The sequence below is a fragment of the Perognathus longimembris genome, chromosome 3, assembly GCF_023159225.1.
Source record: "Perognathus longimembris pacificus isolate PPM17 chromosome 3, ASM2315922v1, whole genome shotgun sequence".
Lineage (NCBI taxonomy): Eukaryota > Metazoa > Chordata > Mammalia > Rodentia > Heteromyidae > Perognathus > Perognathus longimembris.
In genome coordinates, this window is record NC_063163.1 from 78087669 (window position 1) to 78109762 (window position 22094).

The window sequence follows — 22094 nt, forward strand, 5'->3', positions numbered from 1 at the left end:
ATCTGCTCAGCTCAGCTTCAGTGACAGTTGAAAGTGCCTCTAGTCCCAGGGTGAGGGCAAACAAGGAGGTCTCCCTACCAGCCCATCCAGAAGCGCTGCAGAAATAATAGAGGGCATGAGGCTGTGTGTCTGGCCTGGCTGTCCTATGCAGAAGCGATGCTTGTGCAGTGGGTTCCAGGGGGATCCTGGGATTTGGAAGCTGAAGGGCAGATCAAGAACCAGCATTCCGCCAGACAGCGTTCAAGAATTTTCAGCAGAGTATTTGCCCCAGGTCAGTTGCAAGGTTATGTTGTAGTATCTCACTTAAAGGAAACATCAGTTGTTACTTTTCCTAAACATATGTTTTAGGCTTTGGTAACTTAATTTTTAAGTTATAATTCTATTGGTGTGCAGAGTTAAGTTATTATTTTAAATGCCGTAATAAACGTGAATAAACATATTGTGGTTAGCAATCCAGCTCCACGAGGTCTGCTGACCTCACCTGACCACCCCGTGGTGGATTACGACACCACATCAGGTGATAGGCCAGAACTTTTTCAGAGCTGAGGTTCTGCCTTTTTTCCCCCCCTGTTAATTTGTTACCTTTCAAAGGCATTTGGGGTCTGCCATCATGACCCTGGAGATGTTGGTGATCTGTGGTTTTTGTAAAGAACAGGTCAGAGAGCAGGGCTGAAGCCACGGGTATGCTTAGCCAGCCCAGAGGTGTGGTGACCAGTGTGAGCAACCCCAGGCCAGAATCACTTCGTGGCTAGCTAGGGAGTTGGTGGGAAAGGAGGAGGAAGATTACCCAGGCCTTGTGCCTGCAGTGGATCTGACTTGGAGGCCCAGCTCTCCTGAGGTTTAGAGATTCGCCTTTCAGTCATTGGTGGGAAAGCCAGTGAGGATTAATGAGAGGGCGGAACTGTAGAGTATTTTCTAATGCAGGTTTGTTCCTTTGAGGTACCTTCTCAGTAAGGGAAACTAGGCCAACAAGTTATTGACAATTAGTGGTCCTTTGGGGATCGGCTTTAATGAATAGATAAGAATGATTTGTAATTAGCATAATAATTATATGCAAATGAATGCTTCTGAATTGCTCTAAAACACTTCTGAACTGTTTAAACAGCCCTCCGGAGATCTTGTTACTCTATTAATTTGTGTAGCAAATCTTTTTTTCATAGATCATGCAAAGATAAACTTCAGCCCAGCCCCTGTCCGAGTGATTATGAATTCCAAGGTGGTAGGATCTGAATTAATGAGGTTTACTTATACTATATTAATGGTACTCCGTGGGAACCTGGGAGGTTGAGGAGTCGCTGGGGAAATGTAATTAAAAATAGAGTAGGAAGCTGCTGATTAGAAAATAACTGTTGAAATCAGTTTCTTAAGCAGGTTAGTAAATGTTATTTCTTTTTACACTTCTGCTATTTGTTACTGCAACATTTACTGCCAGCGTTCTTTTTAGCCTTTGGAGTCTGGGGAGTTATATCATTGGTTGTGAGGTCAGCCCTGATAGGATCCAGGAACTCCTTGTTTTCCCAAGTACCACAGCGTTGAAGAAATGCAGGGCCATGCTAACGGATTACATTAGTTATTTATCTTTGTGTCTGATTCTGCTTTTTCTCCCATCCCAGGCTTTATTTCTAGGCTGTGGTTGGTTTAGTCGTCTTACTCTCCAGAAGAGCCTATTAAAGGACCTAATAGCCCTCTTGAATTTTTATGTATTCCATATACGTTTCTTCTGCTGGGGACCAGGGAGATGTGTGGGGAGTATACTGGGCGATCTCCTCCTTGGCTTCTCACCTGTGGAAACAAACCCCTGCATGCTTCCTTGAGCAGCTTCTCTTGTGTGGAGCTCCTCTCCATTTCCACAGGCTGTCAAGAGCCACCTCTCCCAGCATGCCCCTCGCCTCCTGCTCCCTTCCCATTCACAATCACCAGCTCAGTCTGGGCTCAGGGGCATACATATGATGGCTCAGTACAAATTTTGCACTTGTGTTTGGGAGGGATCAGCCACTGTGCTAAAAGATTCATAGAATGAACATTGTTTGTCTTGAGAATGAATGCAGTTCCTGTTGAGCTCCTCCATTGAGAACTGGGCTGAATAACAGATGCACACCCGAGAGGTACCCTGACTTTCCAATTCCAGTGATGGCAAACATTATTTATATGAATTTCATGAATGTATTCTCTGGCTGCAGCATGCAGATTCAGTAACCCATTTACTGACCGTATTTTTATTTTCTTCTCCAAAGGGTACCTGACTTCCACTTGCCTGGTGTTTGTTTGTTTTAACTTAAATCAGCACCTTTGATTGAATAGAATTGTATTAGTACTAACCTTACGGCAACACCATTGCATTTTTATGTTGTTCAGACACTGTTATTGGTGGAGCAAGTAGTGTCTAGGGAGGCAGGCATGTTAGCCCTAACTTGATAATGGTGGTTTTCTTCAGCCCTCATCCTGGCCAAGCCTCTGGGCATTATACAGATAATTAAAATTGGATCATAAAAAAATTAAGTACAGTGTACCTTAGCACTAACATTTTTCTCCTTTTAAACATGATTTTTAAAGCCCCTTTTACAAATAGTTTCTGTGGCCTAGTGAATGTGCTTGCTTGTTTTCCCAAGGATTACAGAGAATGGGTGGCCAGTGCCGCCTTGAGAATACCCAAGAGCCGGAGACCCGAGGAGGCTGCAGCTGTCTGTGCCCACAGTATTCTAAGAGAACTAATGAGATGAGAAGTCTGCAGCTGGTGGCGAGCACAATAAACCAGGAGCCCAGGGCTCCTTCCTCATCAGAGCCTCCCTTTCCCCCTGGGACCCCGGGGAGACAGAACACTAACAAAGCCAGCAGGCTGTCTCATTCCACTCGATTGCTCATTTGCAGCTATAATTGGTAGCTGAGGTTGCATTCTGTATGCTGAAACTGTCATATGTGCAGGAGTGGATTTGTTCCTTGTGATATTGATATAACTCTGGACTGCTTCACATCCACACAAGACCAAAATTAGGTGTACCACCGTCAAATGGCAGCAAAGAAGACTTTCAAAAATTCAGTGTTGTGAACACCAAATGGTGCTTGAAATGGCTATGTCCGTGAGCTGCCTTCTACTAATTCATCGGACGAAATGTTTACGTCTTCCAGCTCACATGACCAGCCCAGAAATGTTTAGGTTGTGACAAATGCAGTTCTCACAGCTGAAGGCTCAAATACCATTGTTGATAATTGGGTTGTGTGACATTTTTAGTAGGACATGTATAAAGGGCTCCTACTTTGGGTTCAAGAACAGCATTAGGGGAAGACTCTGTCCGGAACAGTGCCCATGCATCTCTTCTACAGGCCAGCCCTCTTGCTATGAAGCTGTGGCTTTTTCTTGAGGTGGTTGGCCCTGCATTCGGGGGACACTTTGCCATCCTCCTGTGTGATGTGTAGCATGAGCCCCAAACTCCCTAAGAAAGGGTGGGGGGCATTCCATCCTCTCGCTGGACTGTCTCTCCTCACCTGTGAGAGGAGTTGGTGTCCCCATGATTCCGTGATCCCTCATTTCAGAGCGTGTCCCTCATCACCTCACCTACACTGATGGGAGGGCCCAGAGAGGTACAAGAGTGATTTCTCACATGGTGCATTGGTTGGTGTTTGTCACCTCTGCCTGACTTCAGCCTGGCCAGCAGCCAGACCTTCACTGGTGCCGCCCGGTGCCCAGCCTGGCTCCTGGGGTCATGTGCCCCTTGGTTAACTTACTCCTACAGCTGGCCTTAGTCATGGCTGGTTTATTTGTGTAACACTCTCCCCAACAGCATTGGTCTTGTTCTGTTAGCCCTGGTGATCATTGTGTGTACTTTCATCCTGCCAGTCTCATTCTTTCTCTTGAAGTGGGCCAGGCTTAAAATCCACAGTCATTCTGAAGTCTTTGTACATCATCCTGAAGTCCTTGTACATCATCCATTCTGAAATTCCAGTCCTTTCTTTTCCCTTCACATTTTAATAAATGCAGGATTGGAATTTCTATGATGACATGTTCTGTCAGCCCCGTATTTTCCATCGTGGCACAGCATGTAACTGATGGCCTCCCAGATGAGGGAAGTGGGCTATTTTCAGTTCTCCTCTTCCTGGCCCTCCTCTTCCACCTTCAGTGGTAAAAACAAACCAATGTGGGAGGGGAGGGAGCCCCGCCTGGTGGCCAGACACCCCAGCAGCCAGAAAGGGCGAAGGTTTCCCCTCAAATAGAATAAAATGGTAAACCATGGCTAGCCTCCTGTGCATTGTAACAGTAATTTGTTTAATCTTTCAAATGTTTTAGCCATAATGTGATCTGGCCATAAGATTGTCCTACTTTTAAGATTTGTTTCTAAAATGTGTTCCTTTGTCTGGTTTGTTGGCAGTTGATAAACATGAGCTTCCTGGTTTGGTAAGCCTTGTATGTCTGTTTCAGGAGGAGCAGCCCCCCCGCCCACACACACACACATACACCATCACCAGCTGGCCTCCTTCCCGTCTGCCTCCTCAGACTACTTCTTAGGTCTCACACAGATTCCAAGAGATTGTGGTACGGGGAGTGATTCTTAATTTGAGCCTGTCTTTGAGTTTTGACTTGCCTTCTGACGTAGAAGAACTGGTTTGGGAATTTCTTTGTGTTGATGATCATTGAGAAGCAGATCTTGAGACAGCCTTGCACTGGGCTCTTTTCTTACTCAGAAGAGAGGTGATTAAAACTGTAGGACAGGGCTGGGGAGATAGCCTAGTGGCAAGAGTGCCTGCCTCGGATACACGAGGCCCTAGGTTCGATTCCCCAGCACCACATATACAGAAAAACGGCCAGAAGCGTGCTGTGGCTCAAGTGGCGGAGTGCTAGCCTTGAGCGGGAAGAAACCAGGGACAGTGCTCAGGCCCTGAGTCCAAGGCCCGGGACTGGCCAAAAAAAAAAAAAAACTTTAGGACAGCCATTGTTATTTGAAACTGATGAACTTGTGCTGGCTGGCTATGATTAAGCTCTGATGGTTGCACCCAGACACATGGAAGAACTGTACCTGTGGGATCTTTGCAGCTGTTCCTCACACTTGGCTTTTGGGGGTAATGCTGACCAACTCATGTCAGTGGCCATACCACCATGCATACCGCAAAGCATTAAGACCTGGAGTAGCCATCCAAGACCTTGTGAAGTAAATGTAGCCCTTCTTGTAGCTTCTTTATTATTATTATTATTATTATTATTCTACTACAAAGGTTTCAGTTTTGCATTTTAATGAGTACAGTGCATCTTGATCAGTATCATCCCTTCTATCTCCCCTGTGTGTCCCAGCCCCCCTCTTGTAGATGCTTAGACAAACTACACAGACTTTAGTTCAAGGTCACATATTTCCCCAATTGTCTTTCTTTAAGGTTTGGTTTTTCTCCCTGAGTCTTATTTTTTCCCTCTTGACATTATTTATAACTTTTCCCCACTAGCAGATCATACTCATTTATTGGGGAACGTGTATGTTGAGTGGCTGCCACTTTGCATGTTTTCTTTGATGTGCAAACATTTGTATTAGACTTGAGAGCTTGTTCAGGGGTGCTCCATGCTTGAACTACTCTTACCTCTCTCGAACAGTGATTTTTAGCCAGGGCTTCATATCAGACTTGTCTGGGCTTTTTTCCCAAGTAGGTAGTCCCTTCAGAAATGATGTTGAGTCTCAGCTTAGAGATCTACTTGAAAAGGGGAAGGCATTCATGAGTGACAGTGTGCGTGTATGTATGTGTATGTGTGTGCGCACACACGTGTGTTGTACATGTTTGTGTGTTCATTGGAGAATATTTATAAAGCAGGGAAGTTAAATGCTTACTCCCAGAAGACATCAAGGAAAGGGAAGTTACTGCTTTGGCTGCTTAAACAAATGTACGTTTCAGGGCCATTCCCACAAGCATGATGGAGCTGAGGTGGCCTGGGACCCCTCTTTCTCATTTGACAGTGGGGTCTGGTAGGAATGCCTTCTCTCTCCTGTGAGGAGCTCTTCCATAGCTCCTGTGCTGTGTGGACCAGGGTTCAGAGAGGCTGGACAGCAGTGGAGATGTCCACAGACGCAGCCTTGGTAAGGGTGTTGGGATCAGGCCTGCCCAGTGGTCCTGACTGCTCCAAGTCACTGCAGACACTGTTCCCAGTGGCGTGGGCAAGCCTTGCTCCTATCAGAATATAGTCGTGGGGCATTGCTGCAAATATCTTCATTGCTTGTGATTGCATGCTGCTGCCAGTATATTACTGTGTGGAAACATTTTGCCACTTAAACGCCAGGAGCCTGCTAAGCCTAATCACTTTCTGTCATAAGCTGTTCTGCAGACTCAAGAGTGTTCTGGTTTTCTTCTCTGATTCTGACTCTCTTTTGGTTTTCAGGACTACAAAGCTGATGAAGACCCTGCATTATTCCAGTCAGCCAAGACCAAGAGAGGCCCTCTGGGACCCAACTGGAAGGTACTGGCTGCTGACCTTTCTGACAGATGGAGTCTTGGCAACGGAACACTTGACAGGCCCTGGGTCTTGAGGCACGGGTGACGTTTAAGTGAAAAATAGAAGTGGCACAAAAATAGTTTGATATGCGATAAGCACTTGGGGCTAGTGGCAGTTGGCCTGCGAGTCTGTGCTGCAAGGGTAGCCAGACCGGCCCTGCTGGCATGGTGCTGCTGAGCCCCCAGGACACCAGTGCTGTAGTCTTCAGGGGCTGTGATGAGCCTGTACAGAAATCCCTGTGAATCGAAGGTCTGGAAAATCAGAACAAGCTCCCTTCATGGAAGCTGGTATTCGTGGCCTTTTGGGAAAGCTGGGTGCTAGAGAGGCTTTTGTTTTAAGCCTCTGCCTTTACTTCATTCATGGGAGAATGCAGGGCTGTCATTCGGTCCATGGCAATGGTTTGGGTGGTTACAACAATGTAGACACCCCTGAACTGATGGCAGACCCTTGCAAGGCAGGTTATCATCACTGTGACCGCAGGGAGGAGCTCGAGGCCTCAAGCAGGGGTTGCTCAGTAACCAGCATGCTAGGGCCCGAGCAGTCACAGGGAATTGGGGAATGTAATTTTATCTTATTTTCACGTTTGTTCTCTGGGCACAGTTAGTTCACTTAATAATTCTCCCAACTTAATGTCCAGACATACAAGACCCAGAAAGTGCCACTTAGATATGAAGGAGTATCGCAGACACTGGTGGCTCACGCCTGCAATCCTAGCTATTCAGAAGGCTGAAATCTGAGGATCACTGTTCAAAGCCAGCCCAGGCAGCAAAGTCTGTGAGTCTTTTACAACTCTAATGAACCACCATAAAACCAGAAGAGGTACTATGGCTCCAAGTGGTAAAGCACTAACCTTGAGCAAAAAAAGCTCAGGGACAGTGGCCCAGGCCCTAAATTCAAGCCCCACGACTGACAAAGATGATGATGATGATGATGATGATGATGATGATATAAAAGAAATGAAGAGGTAGACTTAGAACAATTGGTATAAATACATTGTAAAGGATTCGTGCTTTTCCACCTTTCTGACTGTGGACTACAGAAGTCTGAATCGAGAGATGAACAAAAACCCTCTAGAGCCAGGCCACAGGGTTTAGTGGCTCCTCCAAGGTCTACAGGGAATGGCACCCGTGCCAAGGCTGAGTACAGGGCTCAGGCAGCTGCTTTTCACATAGAAACTGCCTTGCAAGGCAGGGCTCTGAAACTTAGACCACATCTATCCTGCAGGAACTCCTACCTAGTTCTATGGCAGTCCGCAGGTATGTCTCACTGACTTTTATTTAGTTTTCAGATATTATAAAAGGGAAAAAGCCCTTTGATAATGGATGACTATTCAAAATGTTGGAGTAGCTTGAAGTTTTCAGAAATAATGTGAATTTAACATTTGTGCCGATTGCAGAATAGCAGTCTCAACCCTTGGCCCCATGCTTCACCCCAGCCCTAGCCTTTTTTTCATGTTAAAATAGTTTATTGGTCTGGCAGAGTGCTAGCAGGTAGGCAGTCATTACAGATTGGCCAGTTGTTGGCTGTACACATTAGTCAAACCATGGTGGATGCAGCTACTCTTAGTTCTGCCTAACTGGATTCCAGTGAACAAATCACCACAATTTAGAAATAAGGGTAATCAAGAATAACTAATTGAACCTTCTCTTTACTGCTTGGAGGTAAATAGAGTAAGAAGGATGACAGTAGGTGACAGCAAAGCACAGACAGCCCTGGCCCTGTGGCCCTGCTTCCAGCAGCATCTTCTGGGAATGTCTTTGCTCTCCTCGTGGTGCTGCGGTGGGGTGGGGAGGGGTGTGGGGTGGGGTAGGTGGGGCACTCTGAACTTGAAGTCTGAGGAGATGATAGGGAAGAAGAAATCCTACTCTGTGCAAGAATGTTCTTGTGCATGTCCTGGCTGCCAGGTGTGCAGCATCTTCCCACGGCCTCCATCGCCCAATCCCACCTGCTTGCTTTGGCAGAGGCTGCTTCCTCACCAACCCACATTCCAGAGTATGTTCAAGGCCAAGTGCAAGTCCTGTGATCACTTTGCTCCTGGGTCTGTTGGAGTAGTGGGAATTGAACCTAGGGCCTACACATGTGCTAGGCCAGTGTTGGGGATTCATCTTGGCCTTAAGGGGGGAAGTGCGATAAGAGAGCTCCCGAGACGCTGCCCTTCCCCCAGCCCTGGGGCAGTGTGGAAGTGGGCCACACCTATCTCCTTCTGGGTCTGGAACCAGAAGGGATAGCTTTGAGACCATCCCCCACCTTGCGCCAGCGAGCACGTGTGCTCCCCTTTTCGCGGGCTTTGCCCAGAGGACAGTACTATGGGAAGGGACTTTAGCCCATGAGGGAGGTCCTTTGGAGCTGTTCTTGGATGGACAAGCTCACCAGCCTATCGCCAGCTCCTGCTCAATCCTCCTCATCATCATTATATTACTGTAAGCCCCTCCCGATTAAACCGGATTGCTCTCCGAAGCATCTCCGAGATCCATCTGCGCCTGGCTTCCTTGGTGGGTAAGGAGGGAGGGAAAGGGGATCTCATTCAGCCGCGTGCACTTTAGGCTTGCCCTTGTTCCTTCGCTCCACCTTGGCCGCCCGCGGGTCGGGTGCCCAGGGGAGAGGGTGAAAAGGGGAGCACTGATAAGGGAGTAAGCTTAGCATCCCCGCACCAGGGGAGGTAAATCTAGCCCGGCAGGCCAGCACCGTACTACAGAGCTACACTGGGTCTCTCAAGTTCCCCTACCCATGGTGGCATTTTCCTTTTTTTTTTTTTGGCCAGTCCTGGGCCTTGGACTCAGGGCCTGAGCACTGTCCCTGGCTTCTTCCAGCTCAAGGCTAGCACTCTGCCACCTGAGCCACAGCGCCCCTTCTGGCCGTTTTCCATATATGTGGTGCTGGGGAATCGAACTGAGAGCTTCATGTGTAGGAGGCAAGCACCCTTGCCACTAGGCCATATTCCCAGCCCCGCATTTTCCTTCTTAGTACCAGTGTTTACCTACTGGCAGTCTGCATTAGAAGGTTCCAGATGCTACGAGAAGTGCCAGAGAAACAATGGATGAGGGAGACATGAGGGCAGGCCGCCTGCCATCTTGGTATCTCTTGATTGAGCACTTGCTCGCAGTGTGCAAGGCATGGGAACTGCGGTCTCACCTCCAGCGACTTGCAGAGCACTGGTCGGAACCTTTCCATCTACACCTGCCCTACCCCGTGCTGGCAGCTTGGTGGCTCTGCATCATAGCATTTACAGAATCCGTATGTGGCGGTTCCATGTCGTGGAATGCGGGCAGCAGTGGAGAGAGCTCCGTCACACCACATCTGTGGCTAGCTTCACCCTTCACTCCCAGCCTGGCTTTGCACATCTCTAAGCAAGAGCACCAGGGACAACCTCAGGATGGCAGTATAATCGAATTATGGGGACACACCCCACACAGAGGGCATGCACTCAAAAGGGGTAATGTTACCATTGCCTTCAAGCTTCATCTTGGAAACCTGAAAGGATTTGACATATGTTACATGTATGATTATGTGTGCGTGGTCCTGTTCCGGAGTGGACTTTTATATGTGTCCATGGGCCTGTGTGTATTTTGTATTTGTTTTCTTTTTTTTAACCTATAGACCTGGAGACACAGGCCGTGGCTATCTAGTCATTTTTCCTCTGAAGAAAGAATTTTTAAGATCCAAGCATGTGAATTATATTTTGTTACTTAAGAATGCAACACTTGCTGAAGTGACTGTGCATAGTAATCGGGAAGCGATTTATAACCTGATTAAGATTTTTGCTGCAAGGCGCAATAGCGCGTTTCTGATGGATGTGAATGTTGTGCTTCTCTGCAGCACTGCACACCTGTGTGCGCGTGCGCACACACTTGCCACATTTGTTCTGTGTGCGCATGCCTGTGCACTGTTACATGTCTGTTCTCATGTGTGTTGTGACACTAATGTGACTACATGTGTCATGGATTCCTCATAGCTTTCAGATCGCTGCCTGTGATCTGGGGAGGAGTTGTCATCTTGACAAATGGAGGCACTTTAGAGAAACAGGTGTCATTTTTACCTAACGCAAAGCTTCATTTAAGCCAACATCTCATGATGACCCAAGCGTCTGTGTCTCTGTGTGTGCCATGGTTAATAATTGGGCCTCCAGAGGTCTTTCGGGGAGGCTTTGCCCACCTCTCTGTCAGTCATGGCGCCAGCATAGCTCAGGAGTCCTCCAGTGTTCTGAGTGGAGAAGTAGAAGAGGATCGGGTCAAATAATGAAACCTTAGGTGGCTATTGTAGTATTTGGTGTGCTCATTCTTGCTGATCACAAGGACAAACACTGTCTGTCTGCAGTGTTTGCTCCAGTCTAAGTAGGAGCTCCAGCCAGTGGGATTGCCCCTTCAGTCTCTGGTACTGTGTACACTTCTCTGTCAGGCTGTGGGTTTGCCCAGGAGCAGCCCCACTGCCTGCCAGTAAAGGAACTACAGAGACACAAATGCATTACCTGCTACATCACCATGGTTCTTTTCTTTCTATCCTAAATCTAGGAAGCGGTGGTAACCTTAGTTATCAATGACATAAAATAAAGTTTTTAAGATTTCAGACTGGACAGAGTGTCTCATGCACGCATGTAACCCTTTCTACGTAGGAGACTGATATTGGGGGAAATCTCAGTTTGAGGCCAGCCTGGGCATAGCTTCTCACTCCTCAGCTGTATGGGTGGCATCCTAGCTATGTGAGAGGCTGGGATCCGGAGGATTATGGTTCCAGACTCTCCTGGGTTGGAAAGTTCCTAAGACTGCATCTCAACAAAAGGGCTGAACTTGGTGGTACACACCCAGGTAGGAAGTGGCTCTATCTCGAGAGTAATCATTGGGAACTCCTCTGTACAACTCCTTAATAGTAGCAATCAAATTACATTTAAAAAATAATCTGTGAAAGAAGATCTAGAAAGACATGATAGTAGAGTGCCTGTCTAGCAAGTGTAGGGCCCTGGATTCATACCCCAGTACCTACCTGCTATCCTCCCTAAAAAAAAATTTAAAAAAAAAATGTATGAGTTTGTTAGCCATAGACAGCTGTGATTTAAAGTAGATGATGAGAGACATTTTGAGATAGATGCTGATAGGAAAGAGGCATGGGAATTCCTCCAGTGGCTCAGGAGCCAGTGGCTTCTCCCTGGTAGCCGCCCTGCTGGGAACATAGGCACTGATCTTCCATTCCCACATCTAGAACGCGTCGGGGCCCGGGAAGGATGTAAAAGCATTTGGACTTAACTTCCTCCTTCCCTGCCATTTCATATTTGAACCCCATAGTGGGTGACATAAAGGCCTTAAATAGTTTCTGGCTGATTGGATGGGTGGATGGGGGTGCCTGGTTTGGTGGCTAGGTTTTTCATTTTGAAATATGCATGTAGCACTTAGATTAGGTAATGAGTGCTTGTCTTCCTGGGTTACAAATGCTGCAGCTCCTGCTAGTGCCACAACAGGGTCTCAAGTGACTCAGTGGAGTCCATTTCTTACAGAATCACTTGAGGTGCTGTGAGGAGCGGAAAAGTTTTCTTGGTCTGAATGTGAGCATGTGATTTTGCTCATACAGGGGGGTCGCTCCTGTACAAAGGAACATGGGCCTTTGTCGAATGATATACATGCCTTATAGAATGGGTGTGGGGTGCAAAAAGAAGCCATTTGTGTAAGCTAGGAAAGCAACCGATTATCCTTGCACAGGCAGGAGGCTTTCCTGCCTGGATCTCACATTGCCTACTTTTGTGGCATTAGCTTGCCTGTACAAGCAGTTCAGCCTTTGGACTTCGCCTCACCATGACTATTTCTTTCTGCCATTTCTCCTAGCAGATGGGGCTTCACCCCTGAGCCCTGCTGCAATTTTGTGGGATCCTAGGGGTGGGGGAGCACCCATGTCAGGTCAGCATGGGAGTAGGGGCGTGTGTTCTCACTGTCTTCCTTTCCCACCTGCCTAGGCCCCTGGACTTTAAACCTTCTGTTCCTTACTTTGATACAGATTGTGGCTAGGGAGGAGGTATTCCCCTAGGTGTTGGTTAATGTTTGGTTAAGCTAATTTTTTGCCAATCCTGAAGCTTGAACTCAGGGCCTGAGCACTTCCTCTGGCTGCCTTTTGCTCAAGGCTAGTACTCTACCACTTGAGCCACAGCACTACTTCCAGCCTTTTCTGTTTATGTGTTGCTGAGGAATTGAACCCAGGGCTTCATGCATGCTAGGCAAGCACTCTACCACTAAGCCACATTCCCAGCCCCTAAGCTAATTTTTGTAAGCCAAATAAAAACCTATTAGTTAGCTGGGCATCAGTGGCTCACACCACTACTCAGGAGGCTGAGGTATGAGGATTGCTGTTTAAAGCCAGCTTTGTCAGGAAAGCCCATGAGACTTACCTCTCCAATTAACCACCAAAAAGCTGGAAATGGAGCTGTGCCTCTAGTAGTAGACTGCTAGCCTTGAGCACAAAAGCTTAGGAACAGCACCCTGGAGCAACTCCGAAGAAAAAAAGCAAAGACTCATAAGCCAGGCACTGGTGGCTCATGCCTACAATCCTCGCTACTCAGGAGGCTGAGATCTGAAGATCGAAGCCACTGAAGGCAGGAAAATCTTTGATACTCAGCTCCAGTTAACCCAGAAAACCAGAAATGGAATTGTGGCTCAAAGTGGTAGAGTGAAAACCTAGAGCCAAGCCCTGAGTTCAAGCCCCACTACCAACAACAACAACAAAAATCATTTGTATGGAACTTGGTGTGTACTCACAGAGATTCCATGTCTAGAGTTGGCCAGCAGCTGCATCCTGCACGGTGAAGCGACGGAGAGGCTTTCCGAACCTCGCTGGTCTTCTGGAATCTGTACATGTTAACTGAGGCACTGTGGCAGCAGCCCTCATAGGCGAGATCTTGGCTGCGAACAGACACTGCAAAATCAGCCTGACTCTGAGAGGTGGCACTGCCAGGAGGTGGCTGCTGCCATGCTTTGTAGAGTGCTGGGTACACACCTGATTTCAGCTCCGCTTTTTTTTTTCTTTTGCCAGTCCTGGGGCTTGAACTTGGGGCCTGAGCACTGTCCCTGGCTTCTTTTTGTTCAAGGCTGGCACTCTACCAGTTGAGCCACAGCATCATTTCTGGCTTTTTCTCTCTCGCTATATATGATACTGAGGAATCGAACGCAGAGCTTCATGTATGTGAGGCAAGCACTCTACTACTAGGCCATATTCCCAGCCCTCAGCATTTTTATTTACTTTGCTTTTGCTTTTTTTTTTTTTTTTTTTTTTTTTTTTGGTCGTGAGGCTTGAGCTCTGGGCCTGGGCGCTGTTCTTGAGCTCTTCAGCTCAAGGCTCTAGCATAGCACTCTACCACTTGAGCCACCGCTTCCGGTTTTCTGGTAGTTAATTGGAGATAAGAGTCTCACGGACTTTACTACCCCAACTGGCTTTGAACCCTGATCCTCAGATCTCAGCTGCCTTAGTAGCTAGGATTGCAGGTGTGAGCCCAGCATTTTCAAATCAGAGAAAGTGTGTGAGAGAAGTAAGCACGTCTGCAGACTAGAAAAAGAGTTTCCAGAATGCCCCTGGATTCTTTTTCTTCCCCCTCTTCATCCTCTTTTACATTTGTGTATCCGTTTAGTCACCGATTCAAGAAATGAGCCTGGTGGCTGATGCCGGCTGATTGCTCGTGAGCGCCATGAAACACTGTGTTTGTTTACTTCTGCTGTGAGGTGCAGTGCTCTTCACTTCCTGCAGGCCTGGGCTGCATACCTTGCAGTAACCCAATATGCGAGGTTAAATTAGAAACAGGACTTGCGTGGGGGAGCTTGTTTTATAGTTAGTAACATGAAATGTAAGGAATTCGGTGAATACACAAACCGTTGAAATGCAATTTTGGAAACATTTCACAACTTGCTTGTTATGTTACAGATGAAATCTTAGTTCTGCAGAAGGGAGCCCTCCTTTGGGCTGTGCTGGTAGCATGCTCTTTATAGGGCCTTGGATGGCTTTTTTTTTTTTTTTTTTTGGTAACCAACCAGTGTTCGGAAGTTCCCCCTTCTTTTTAAGATGGCCCTTTTAGAATTGTCATGCTTTAGTCAACTTAAAACTCAGGTTTTCACAGAATTGTTTGTCATTTACAGCTTGGTAGGAGGATTCATCGTAATTGTCTTACCTCCCTGGAGAGACACTAGATTTGGCCTCAATCAGAATTGTTTGTGAAAGATCGTATTCAGATTTTTGGCTTTATTTGTTTTGGGATTTCTCTGGTCTCTTTTTGAGACCCAGATCTCAGTATGGTGTCCATGCTGGCCTTGAACCCTGGGCTCTCATATGTCTTGCACCAACCTCAGGAGTAGTTGGGACTACAGACCCATACCCTGCCTGGATTTTCTGCTTTAAAATTTACTTTATGCCATTACTGGAGTTTGAACTGTGGATCTCTAATACAGCTTTTTCACTCACAACTGAGGCTTTTCCACTCAAGCTACATAGGTGGCTCATTAGTTACCCATAAGAGTCTCTCAGATTCGTCTATCCCAGCTGGCTTCATACCAAGATCTTCAGATCTCAGCCTTCAGAGTAGCTAGGACTACAGGCATAAGCTACTCTCCCCAAGTTTGGGGTTATTTTAATATCAATGGGGGAAGCCCCTGTGACAGTTTTGCAAACCTCAGTTGCTGTGATCCCTCTGAGGGCTGAGCACATACTGGAAAATAAGCTTTACCCTCAAAATTTAACTGCCCCTTCCCAAGGTAACTTATCCTTTGAGAGAGAGGGTTTTATTGTCATTTTGCTGTTGAAGTTTTCATTTTTGTATTGCAATTATAAAGGTGATGTACAGAGAGATTACAGTTATGAAAGCTAGTTAGTTTTTAAAGGCTATGTCTATTAAGAATCATTGTTTGGCTGTCCATGAAGTATCTTAGCAGTTTGCACTGATCTTGAGGTTAGTGATAAATAAATGTAGGGGTTTGCTGTTACAAATAAATTACAGTGTATCTCTTTCCTAGCCAGTGAACCCAACTCATTTCTAAAAGTGGCATCTCTATATGCTTTAGGGTATGGATGGCTATATGCCTTGTTATTGCATAGTGTCAGATTTCTAGACTAGGAAGGGGGAGGAAAGGACTCCTGGTGCTCTACCTAGCCCCTCTGGGGTGCTCACATTTTCTGTTTCCTCATCTAGTAGAAAGAATTTTGAAGCCCTGTGTTAATTGATCACTGGTTTCAAGATGCCTCTTGTGAGGCATTTTTGGAATTACACATGACCGTAAGTGCATGTGTAGTAATAACTGTTGCAGAAGCAGAGGAGGTGTTTGTATATCGTCATCTTGGTCCTGGGGCCACTGCCTCCCACTGAGGCTCTATTACCAGGAATCCAGTCACGGAGGAAAGGCAGCAAACTTCATGTTGACCTATTTCTTCCCTGAAAGGATGTTTTTTTTTAAAGATATTTTTGCATTGGATAAAGAATGTGATTAAACTGGGCACTGGTGGCTCATGCCTGTATTCCTAGCTGCTCAGGAGGCTGAGATCTGAGGATCATGATTTGAATGAAGCCAGCCCAGGCAGGAAACTCCATGATACTCTTTTCTCCACTAAACTACCAGAAAGGCCAGAAGTGGTGCTGTGATTCAACTGTTAAGAGTGCTAGCCTTGAGCAAAAGAAGCTCAGGACAGGGACCTGACCCTGAGCAAGCCCTAACACCAGCACCACAAAAAAAAAAAAAGGATTCATAATAAATATGCATCTTAGATCTGAGAAGATAAGCACAGAAAACTGGATCTTTTTGTCCCATTGATTTTTAAATATATCGTATCGATCATTATTTTTTCTTTAGTCTTTTTAAAAAAAATGTTATGGTCAAGGTGTATTGTACAGAGGGGTTACAGTTTCATTAGTCAGGCAATGAGTACGTATCTTTCTCAACAGTTGTTAGTAATTATTAGTTAACAATTAGTAATAATAACTACACAGAGCTGATCTACACAGCTTGCTGAGCTCACTGCAAAGTATGAGAAGTAAGTCTGGGGTGCTGTTGAAGCTCAGCTTGTGCTTAGAGCCGCTTGCTAGGTGTGTTTATGTTCCCTTTAGCTTTTCCTCTGCCCAGAGTCTTGCCCACCCTATGTTTACAAGTTAAGGGGAAATTCTAAAGAGCTAGTGTTCCCCCAGAAATACCCAGGGTTCTTGGGATGAACAAGGTGTCCAGTGGTTTGGGGTTGCAAGATGAAGCCATCAGCAAGCAGCCACAGCTTACAAGTGTGTCTGGCTTCTGTGTGGCTCTGACTTTAGTTGATCTGCTATGCCCAGGCGTATTCCAGAAGAAAATGTACAGCCCTACACAGATGTATACAGGGCTGGTCTTGCACACCCCATATTTAATTTCAGATCCTTGTAGAGAGAGGACTGTGAGAGTCTGCCCAGCCTTTCCTCTACTGCTGAGGAGGAGAAAGGCCAGAGAGGAGCCTGAGCAGAGGAAGCTGCACCCCAAGTCCTCATCCTAATGTGTAGCAGCCACCTTTCACCTCTGCCCCCCACCCCACCACAGGGCCCTCACTGGGTTTGAAAGCCCCTTGGCTTGGCTTGCTACTCACTGAAGAAGGGCACTGTGGGAGACAGGCTTGTTGCTTTGTAGAACAGGCCTCAGAAGCCAGCTGTGTCCTGCAGAGCCTGTTCATTGCCACGCATGGCAGATCAGACTGCAGGTTGCAAGGTGACCAGGGCTACAGCATCAACAGAAAGAGGCTGCTCCTTCTGGAAGAAATCACTGTCACGAGGCCAGTGGTGTCTTTCTGTCATGTCCACATGCTTGCCTTGCTCCTGTCTGGGAGCCATTTTTACCCTGGCTGACAGCACACAGCACCGTTAGGGTGGATGTAGAAAAGACATAAGCATTTGCTCAAGCCTATCCACACCCAGGCGAGCTGCTTACATGGTGCTATCCAGCAGTGAGATTATGGGAAAACAGCTGAGCCCACCATGGATTTCTCAGGACATAGAACTTGCCTGTAAAAGAAAAGTTTGGTATACTCCAAGTGCTTATCAGTGGCTGAGCCCCCAGACCAGGTAATCAGCCAAAGATGGAGGTTTTTTAGGGAAGTTGGCTGTTCAGGACTCAGAGCTGTGGTGCCAGTTCTCACTACCAGGGTAGAATTCCCATGCAGCATTCCTGCATGTTCCCTAAAGCCCTCATTCACTCTTGTGGAGAAAGGTGGCCGGCTCTGTGGTCGCAGAAATGAACAATGATCTGGGCTTTACTGTAAGACCTAGAGACATCACTGCATGTTGAGTTTGTCTGAATGAAAGGGTGGGCTTTTGTTCACATGGCTGGCTGACAGTGGGATGTGAGTGGGTGAGAGCCACAGGAGATCATATTGGTTCAGTGTGGCTGGCAGTGTGGGTCTAAAACCTGGGAAGAAGCCTGCTTGCTTCCACCAAAGGTGACCGACCCTGCAGCCCACATGACTTTACTCTCCACAGGGACTGGGTTGAAATGGTTGCAGATCCAAAGTGGTGAATGTAACTGCTAGCAAAGAAAGCAGAGGGGCCACTGGTGCACTCTTGGGCCCTGTGTCCTGCCTGCTAGGTACGAGCCTACCTGCCTTATCTTGGGCACATTCTTGAAGGATGCCATTTTGGGCTTTGTGGTTGTTTAAATCGTCAGCTTATAGGTACAATGACAGGGGCATGGAGTTTATGATACTGCAATTTCTTCTGCAGCCCGTAGCACCACACCTATGTGTGCTCGCTGCTACCACCTGCGCCAACCTCTCTGGGTGCCCGCACATGGCACCTTTGATGTAAGCTCTCTGCCCAGGGGCTGGAAAAATATACCTGACAGGGGCAGAGGCTAGACTTGCATGCAGCCACAAGTGTGTGTTCTCTCTCTCTTGCTCTCTCGCTCTCTTTCTCGCGCGCTCTCACACACACACTCAGACTTGTATCGTGAGAACTGTCAAAAACCATTAGAATTGGAAGAAAAGGAGAATGAAGGCAATCTCTTGCCTCCACATTAACACTCGCTGTGGTTCCTTACCCTCTCCATTCTCTTTCTCTCTCTTACACCCACACTGCTTTTTTTTTTTTTTTGGCAGAACCTGAAGAAAAAAAAAGATCTGTGATTATACTCCAACCCTACAGTGCTGCTCCTTTTCGTCTACAAGCACGTGTGGTTGTTACATGTATTTTTGGTTTTTTTCCAGTCCTGGGACTTGAACTCAGGACCTTAGCACTGTCCCTGGCTTCTTTTTGCTTAAGACTAGCACTCTACCAGTTGAGCCACAGCACCACTTCTGGCTTTTTCTCTATATGTGGTGCTGAGGAATCGAACCCAGGGCTTCATGTATATGAGGCAAGCACTCTACCACTAAGCCATAGCCCCAGTCTCTGCTGCATACTTTTTTGTTCCTTTCCGTTTTAAAACATTGCCCTTGGGCTGGGAGTATGGCCTAGTGGCAAGAGTGCTTGCCTCGTATACATGAAGCCCTAGGTTCAATTCACCAGCACCACATACATAGAAAAGGCCAGAGGTGGTGCTGTGGCTCAAGTGGCAGAATGCTAACCTTGAGCAGAGAGAAGCCAGGGACAAGTGTTCAGGTCCTGAGTCCAAGCCCCAGGACTGGCCAAAAAAAAAAAAAAGAAAGCATGAAGTGCTGAATTCAAACCTCAGTGCTACAGAAATAATTAAATAATAATAATAAAAACATTGCCCTTGTTTACCAGCATAAGATCTGAGTTGCTTCCTGACTGGCCCCTGAAGGTGGGTTGTGCCACCTGGGAGGGTGGGGGTCAGCCCCAGGTGTGCACAGCGGCTTGGAGGGGCACAGATCCTATCAGCTGCCGTGCCTTCTGTGGCAGTGCTTCATCCAAGGCAGCGCTGTGCCCCTGTGCTGGCCTGCAGTCACTGGAGGCAGCCTGGCCCTGAGGGAGCAAAGCCTCTTGTGTGGTGGGTGTAGCTAGAATGATAAATAGGCGTGGCTTGCACCTATTCAGCTTCAGAGCAGAAGCTGACTTGGTCTTAGGAGGAGTGTGGAGGGGAGGGGGGGTGACTTCAACACCCCTGGGCCCTCATCTCTGCAGCCTTGTCATTCCACAGCCCCTTTTCACTGGGTGAATACTGAAGTCACCATTTCCCTTCTCAATTTCCCTCATCTAGAAGGAGCTGGCCAATGACCCGGACTGTCCTCAGATGTGCGCCTATAAGCTGGTGACCATCAAGTTCAAGTGGTGGGGCCTGCAGAGCAAAGTAGAAAACTTCATTCAGAAGGTAAATCTCAGGAGTGTTCATTTAGGGACAGCTTTGAAAGGAGGGAAGCTTTTTCTTTCTCCTTTATGAGAGGGATTACTGTCCCTGCCTACTTCACTTCTGCCCTTTTTAGCCCTCAAAATAGCAAAGTGAGATGCTAGAGAGATTGTAAGGGCTTTCTTTAGGGACAAGCATAGCAGTGTTTGTTCAGAGTACCACCCTGGTGGTTTATCCAGCATTAAGGTAAAGAGCTCTTTCTTGGAATAGCTGGATTCCTGTAGCCCCCACTCCCCCCCACACACACACACCTGTGCTTTCACATGGAGTGTTGTCTTGAGACACCCTCCCAGAGAGTAAGTGTTCTGAGTTTGGTTGGTATGACCTCAAGATGGAGCCCAATCTCAGAGGAGAACCCCTGCAGTACAGTAAACACAGCACTTGGGGCTCCCTCCCCAGACCACAAACACCCACAGAGCACTCAGGGGTGTAAAATACACAACAAGCATGAATAACCTCCTCCACATGTTCTCTTCCTGTGTGTGACTATGGGCTCCACTGTTAACAAATTTGCCCCTGCTATGTCTCTGGGTTGCCACACACAGTCATTCTGTGTCACCGTAACTTTTCTACTTTTAGCATACTGTAAACATTTGAAAAATGCTGGGAACCCTGGTTATTCTTGGGCCTGCTTAGAGCTGGTTTGCAGTAAGCACTCTGTAAATATGGACTCTTTCTTCCCCTTGGATTGTAGGAATAAATTAATCCAGTTCTGATAAAAAGAAGTAACACATGTAATTCATGAAGTCTCCATCCTCCATGTGTGGAAAAACATTGAAAGAATTGAATAGTCTCCCAATGATACTCAGTGTTCCATGCAATTTTCTTCTTGGGAAAGTTGAGTGCAACTTAAATAATACAGTAATCAGAGCCATTGTTGTATGGGTGAATATACACGCACACACACACACATTTGGTGGCAGTCATGTGTAGCATAGAAAAAGTAATGTGGGACATGCACTGAGAAAACACGGCGACCACAAAGAGCCCAGCAGTCTTCCTAGAGTACATGATTGAATTCCACCTCACAGCCTCTCTTTGAAATGCAGAGAGGTGATGAATGGCATGTAGTTTTGTAGCAGGAAAAGTCTCCTTCCCCTTTGCTCTCTGACCTTTAGAAAAAGGTAAAAATAGACAGGGTCCAGCAGGCTGGGGTCAGAGCACGTGCATGCATACTTGTCTGCGTTCTACAAGATTATTATACTTGTGCCGGGGTGATTATTTTCTGCTTTATGATGCTATTGCCTGAATACTAATCCATTTGTAGTGGTCTTTTCAAAACAAGTATGTGTAAATTTCTTGGGTGAATTGAGAACATGTGACATTAATGTGTCATTAATCTTTGATCTTTTCTTTTTAACTGTCTTACACTAATTTTCTTCTTTGTTTTCAAAGCAAGAGAAAAGGATATTTACAAATTTCCATCGCCAGCTTTTCTGTTGGATTGACAAGTGGATCGATCTGACAATGGAAGACATTAGGAGAATGGAAGATGAGACCCAGAAAGAACTAGAAACAGTAAGGCTGCTGGGGCGGTGGGGCTCCTCTTGGGGGCTCCTCCCATTCATTTCCACCTTTCTGTACCTGCATGCTTAGCAAGCTAGACTGAAAAAACACTTCTTCCTGTGCATTTATTCATTAGAATCCCATTTCTCGGGCCCTTACCTCCCTTCCTACGCTGGGATTTCCTCTTCATTGAGCACTTTTTTGGAGGCCGACTGGACCTCACTTGATCTGCAGTCTGTTCCCTGAGAAACGCCACTGGCTTTGTGTTTTTTCTTGAGCCTCAGCTCTGTGAGGCTCTCACTTGGTCAAACCCACATAGGAGTGGCATTGGCTTCCCAGCAGCATGCAAGGGTGTGGGCACCACAAGCCCACTTCTCTCTTCTTCACTTCTTCAGGAAGTCAGGCTAGTGGTATGTATGGTCACCTCCCCTCCCGGCAGTGCCCCCTCCCCCTTGTGGGTAGTGGTGAGCCTGTCATTCTTGGTGAGTTTTAGATGATCCCCTTGGCGGGAGCCACGCCCACCTCAGCTCTTCCCTGCTGCCTGCCATGGGCGACTCCTCTTCCTGCTGATTCTGCTGGCTTCCTCTGGCCTAGGTCTGGTTTTGGTTTTTCCCTAGGCCACGCTTGTCTGCTGTTGGCCATGAGGCCCTGTGGGGGAAGGGAACCCAAGGCATGTCGGGGCCATGCAGGGGTCCCACTGCCAGGTCCAGCTCTGCCCTGCCCTTCCTGCAGGTGGAAGGCCAGGGAGCCCCCGTCCTCCGGAGCACCGTTTAATTCTGGAGAGCCGGCCACGAGGCAGTCTCTTGGCACAGAAGGAAATCTGTCTCTGGCACACAGCATCCTAAAGAATCTGTTTAAAA

General features: G+C 47.1%; 1 protein-coding gene across 2 annotated transcripts in view; it reads left to right on the forward strand.

The window, feature by feature from the left end:
• The window catches only part of Pitpnb (phosphatidylinositol transfer protein beta), a 57795-nt gene that overhangs the window by 31105 nt on the left and 4596 nt on the right, over positions 1 to 22094 (forward strand). For both annotated transcript variants that reach the window (XM_048342737.1, XM_048342736.1), the window contains exons 8-10: positions 6350 to 6427; positions 19582 to 19692; positions 21124 to 21246. In XM_048342737.1, coding sequence (XP_048198694.1) covers positions 6350 to 6427; positions 19582 to 19692; positions 21124 to 21246 — 312 coding nt within the window. The remainder of the gene's footprint in view (positions 1 to 6349; positions 6428 to 19581; positions 19693 to 21123; positions 21247 to 22094) is intronic.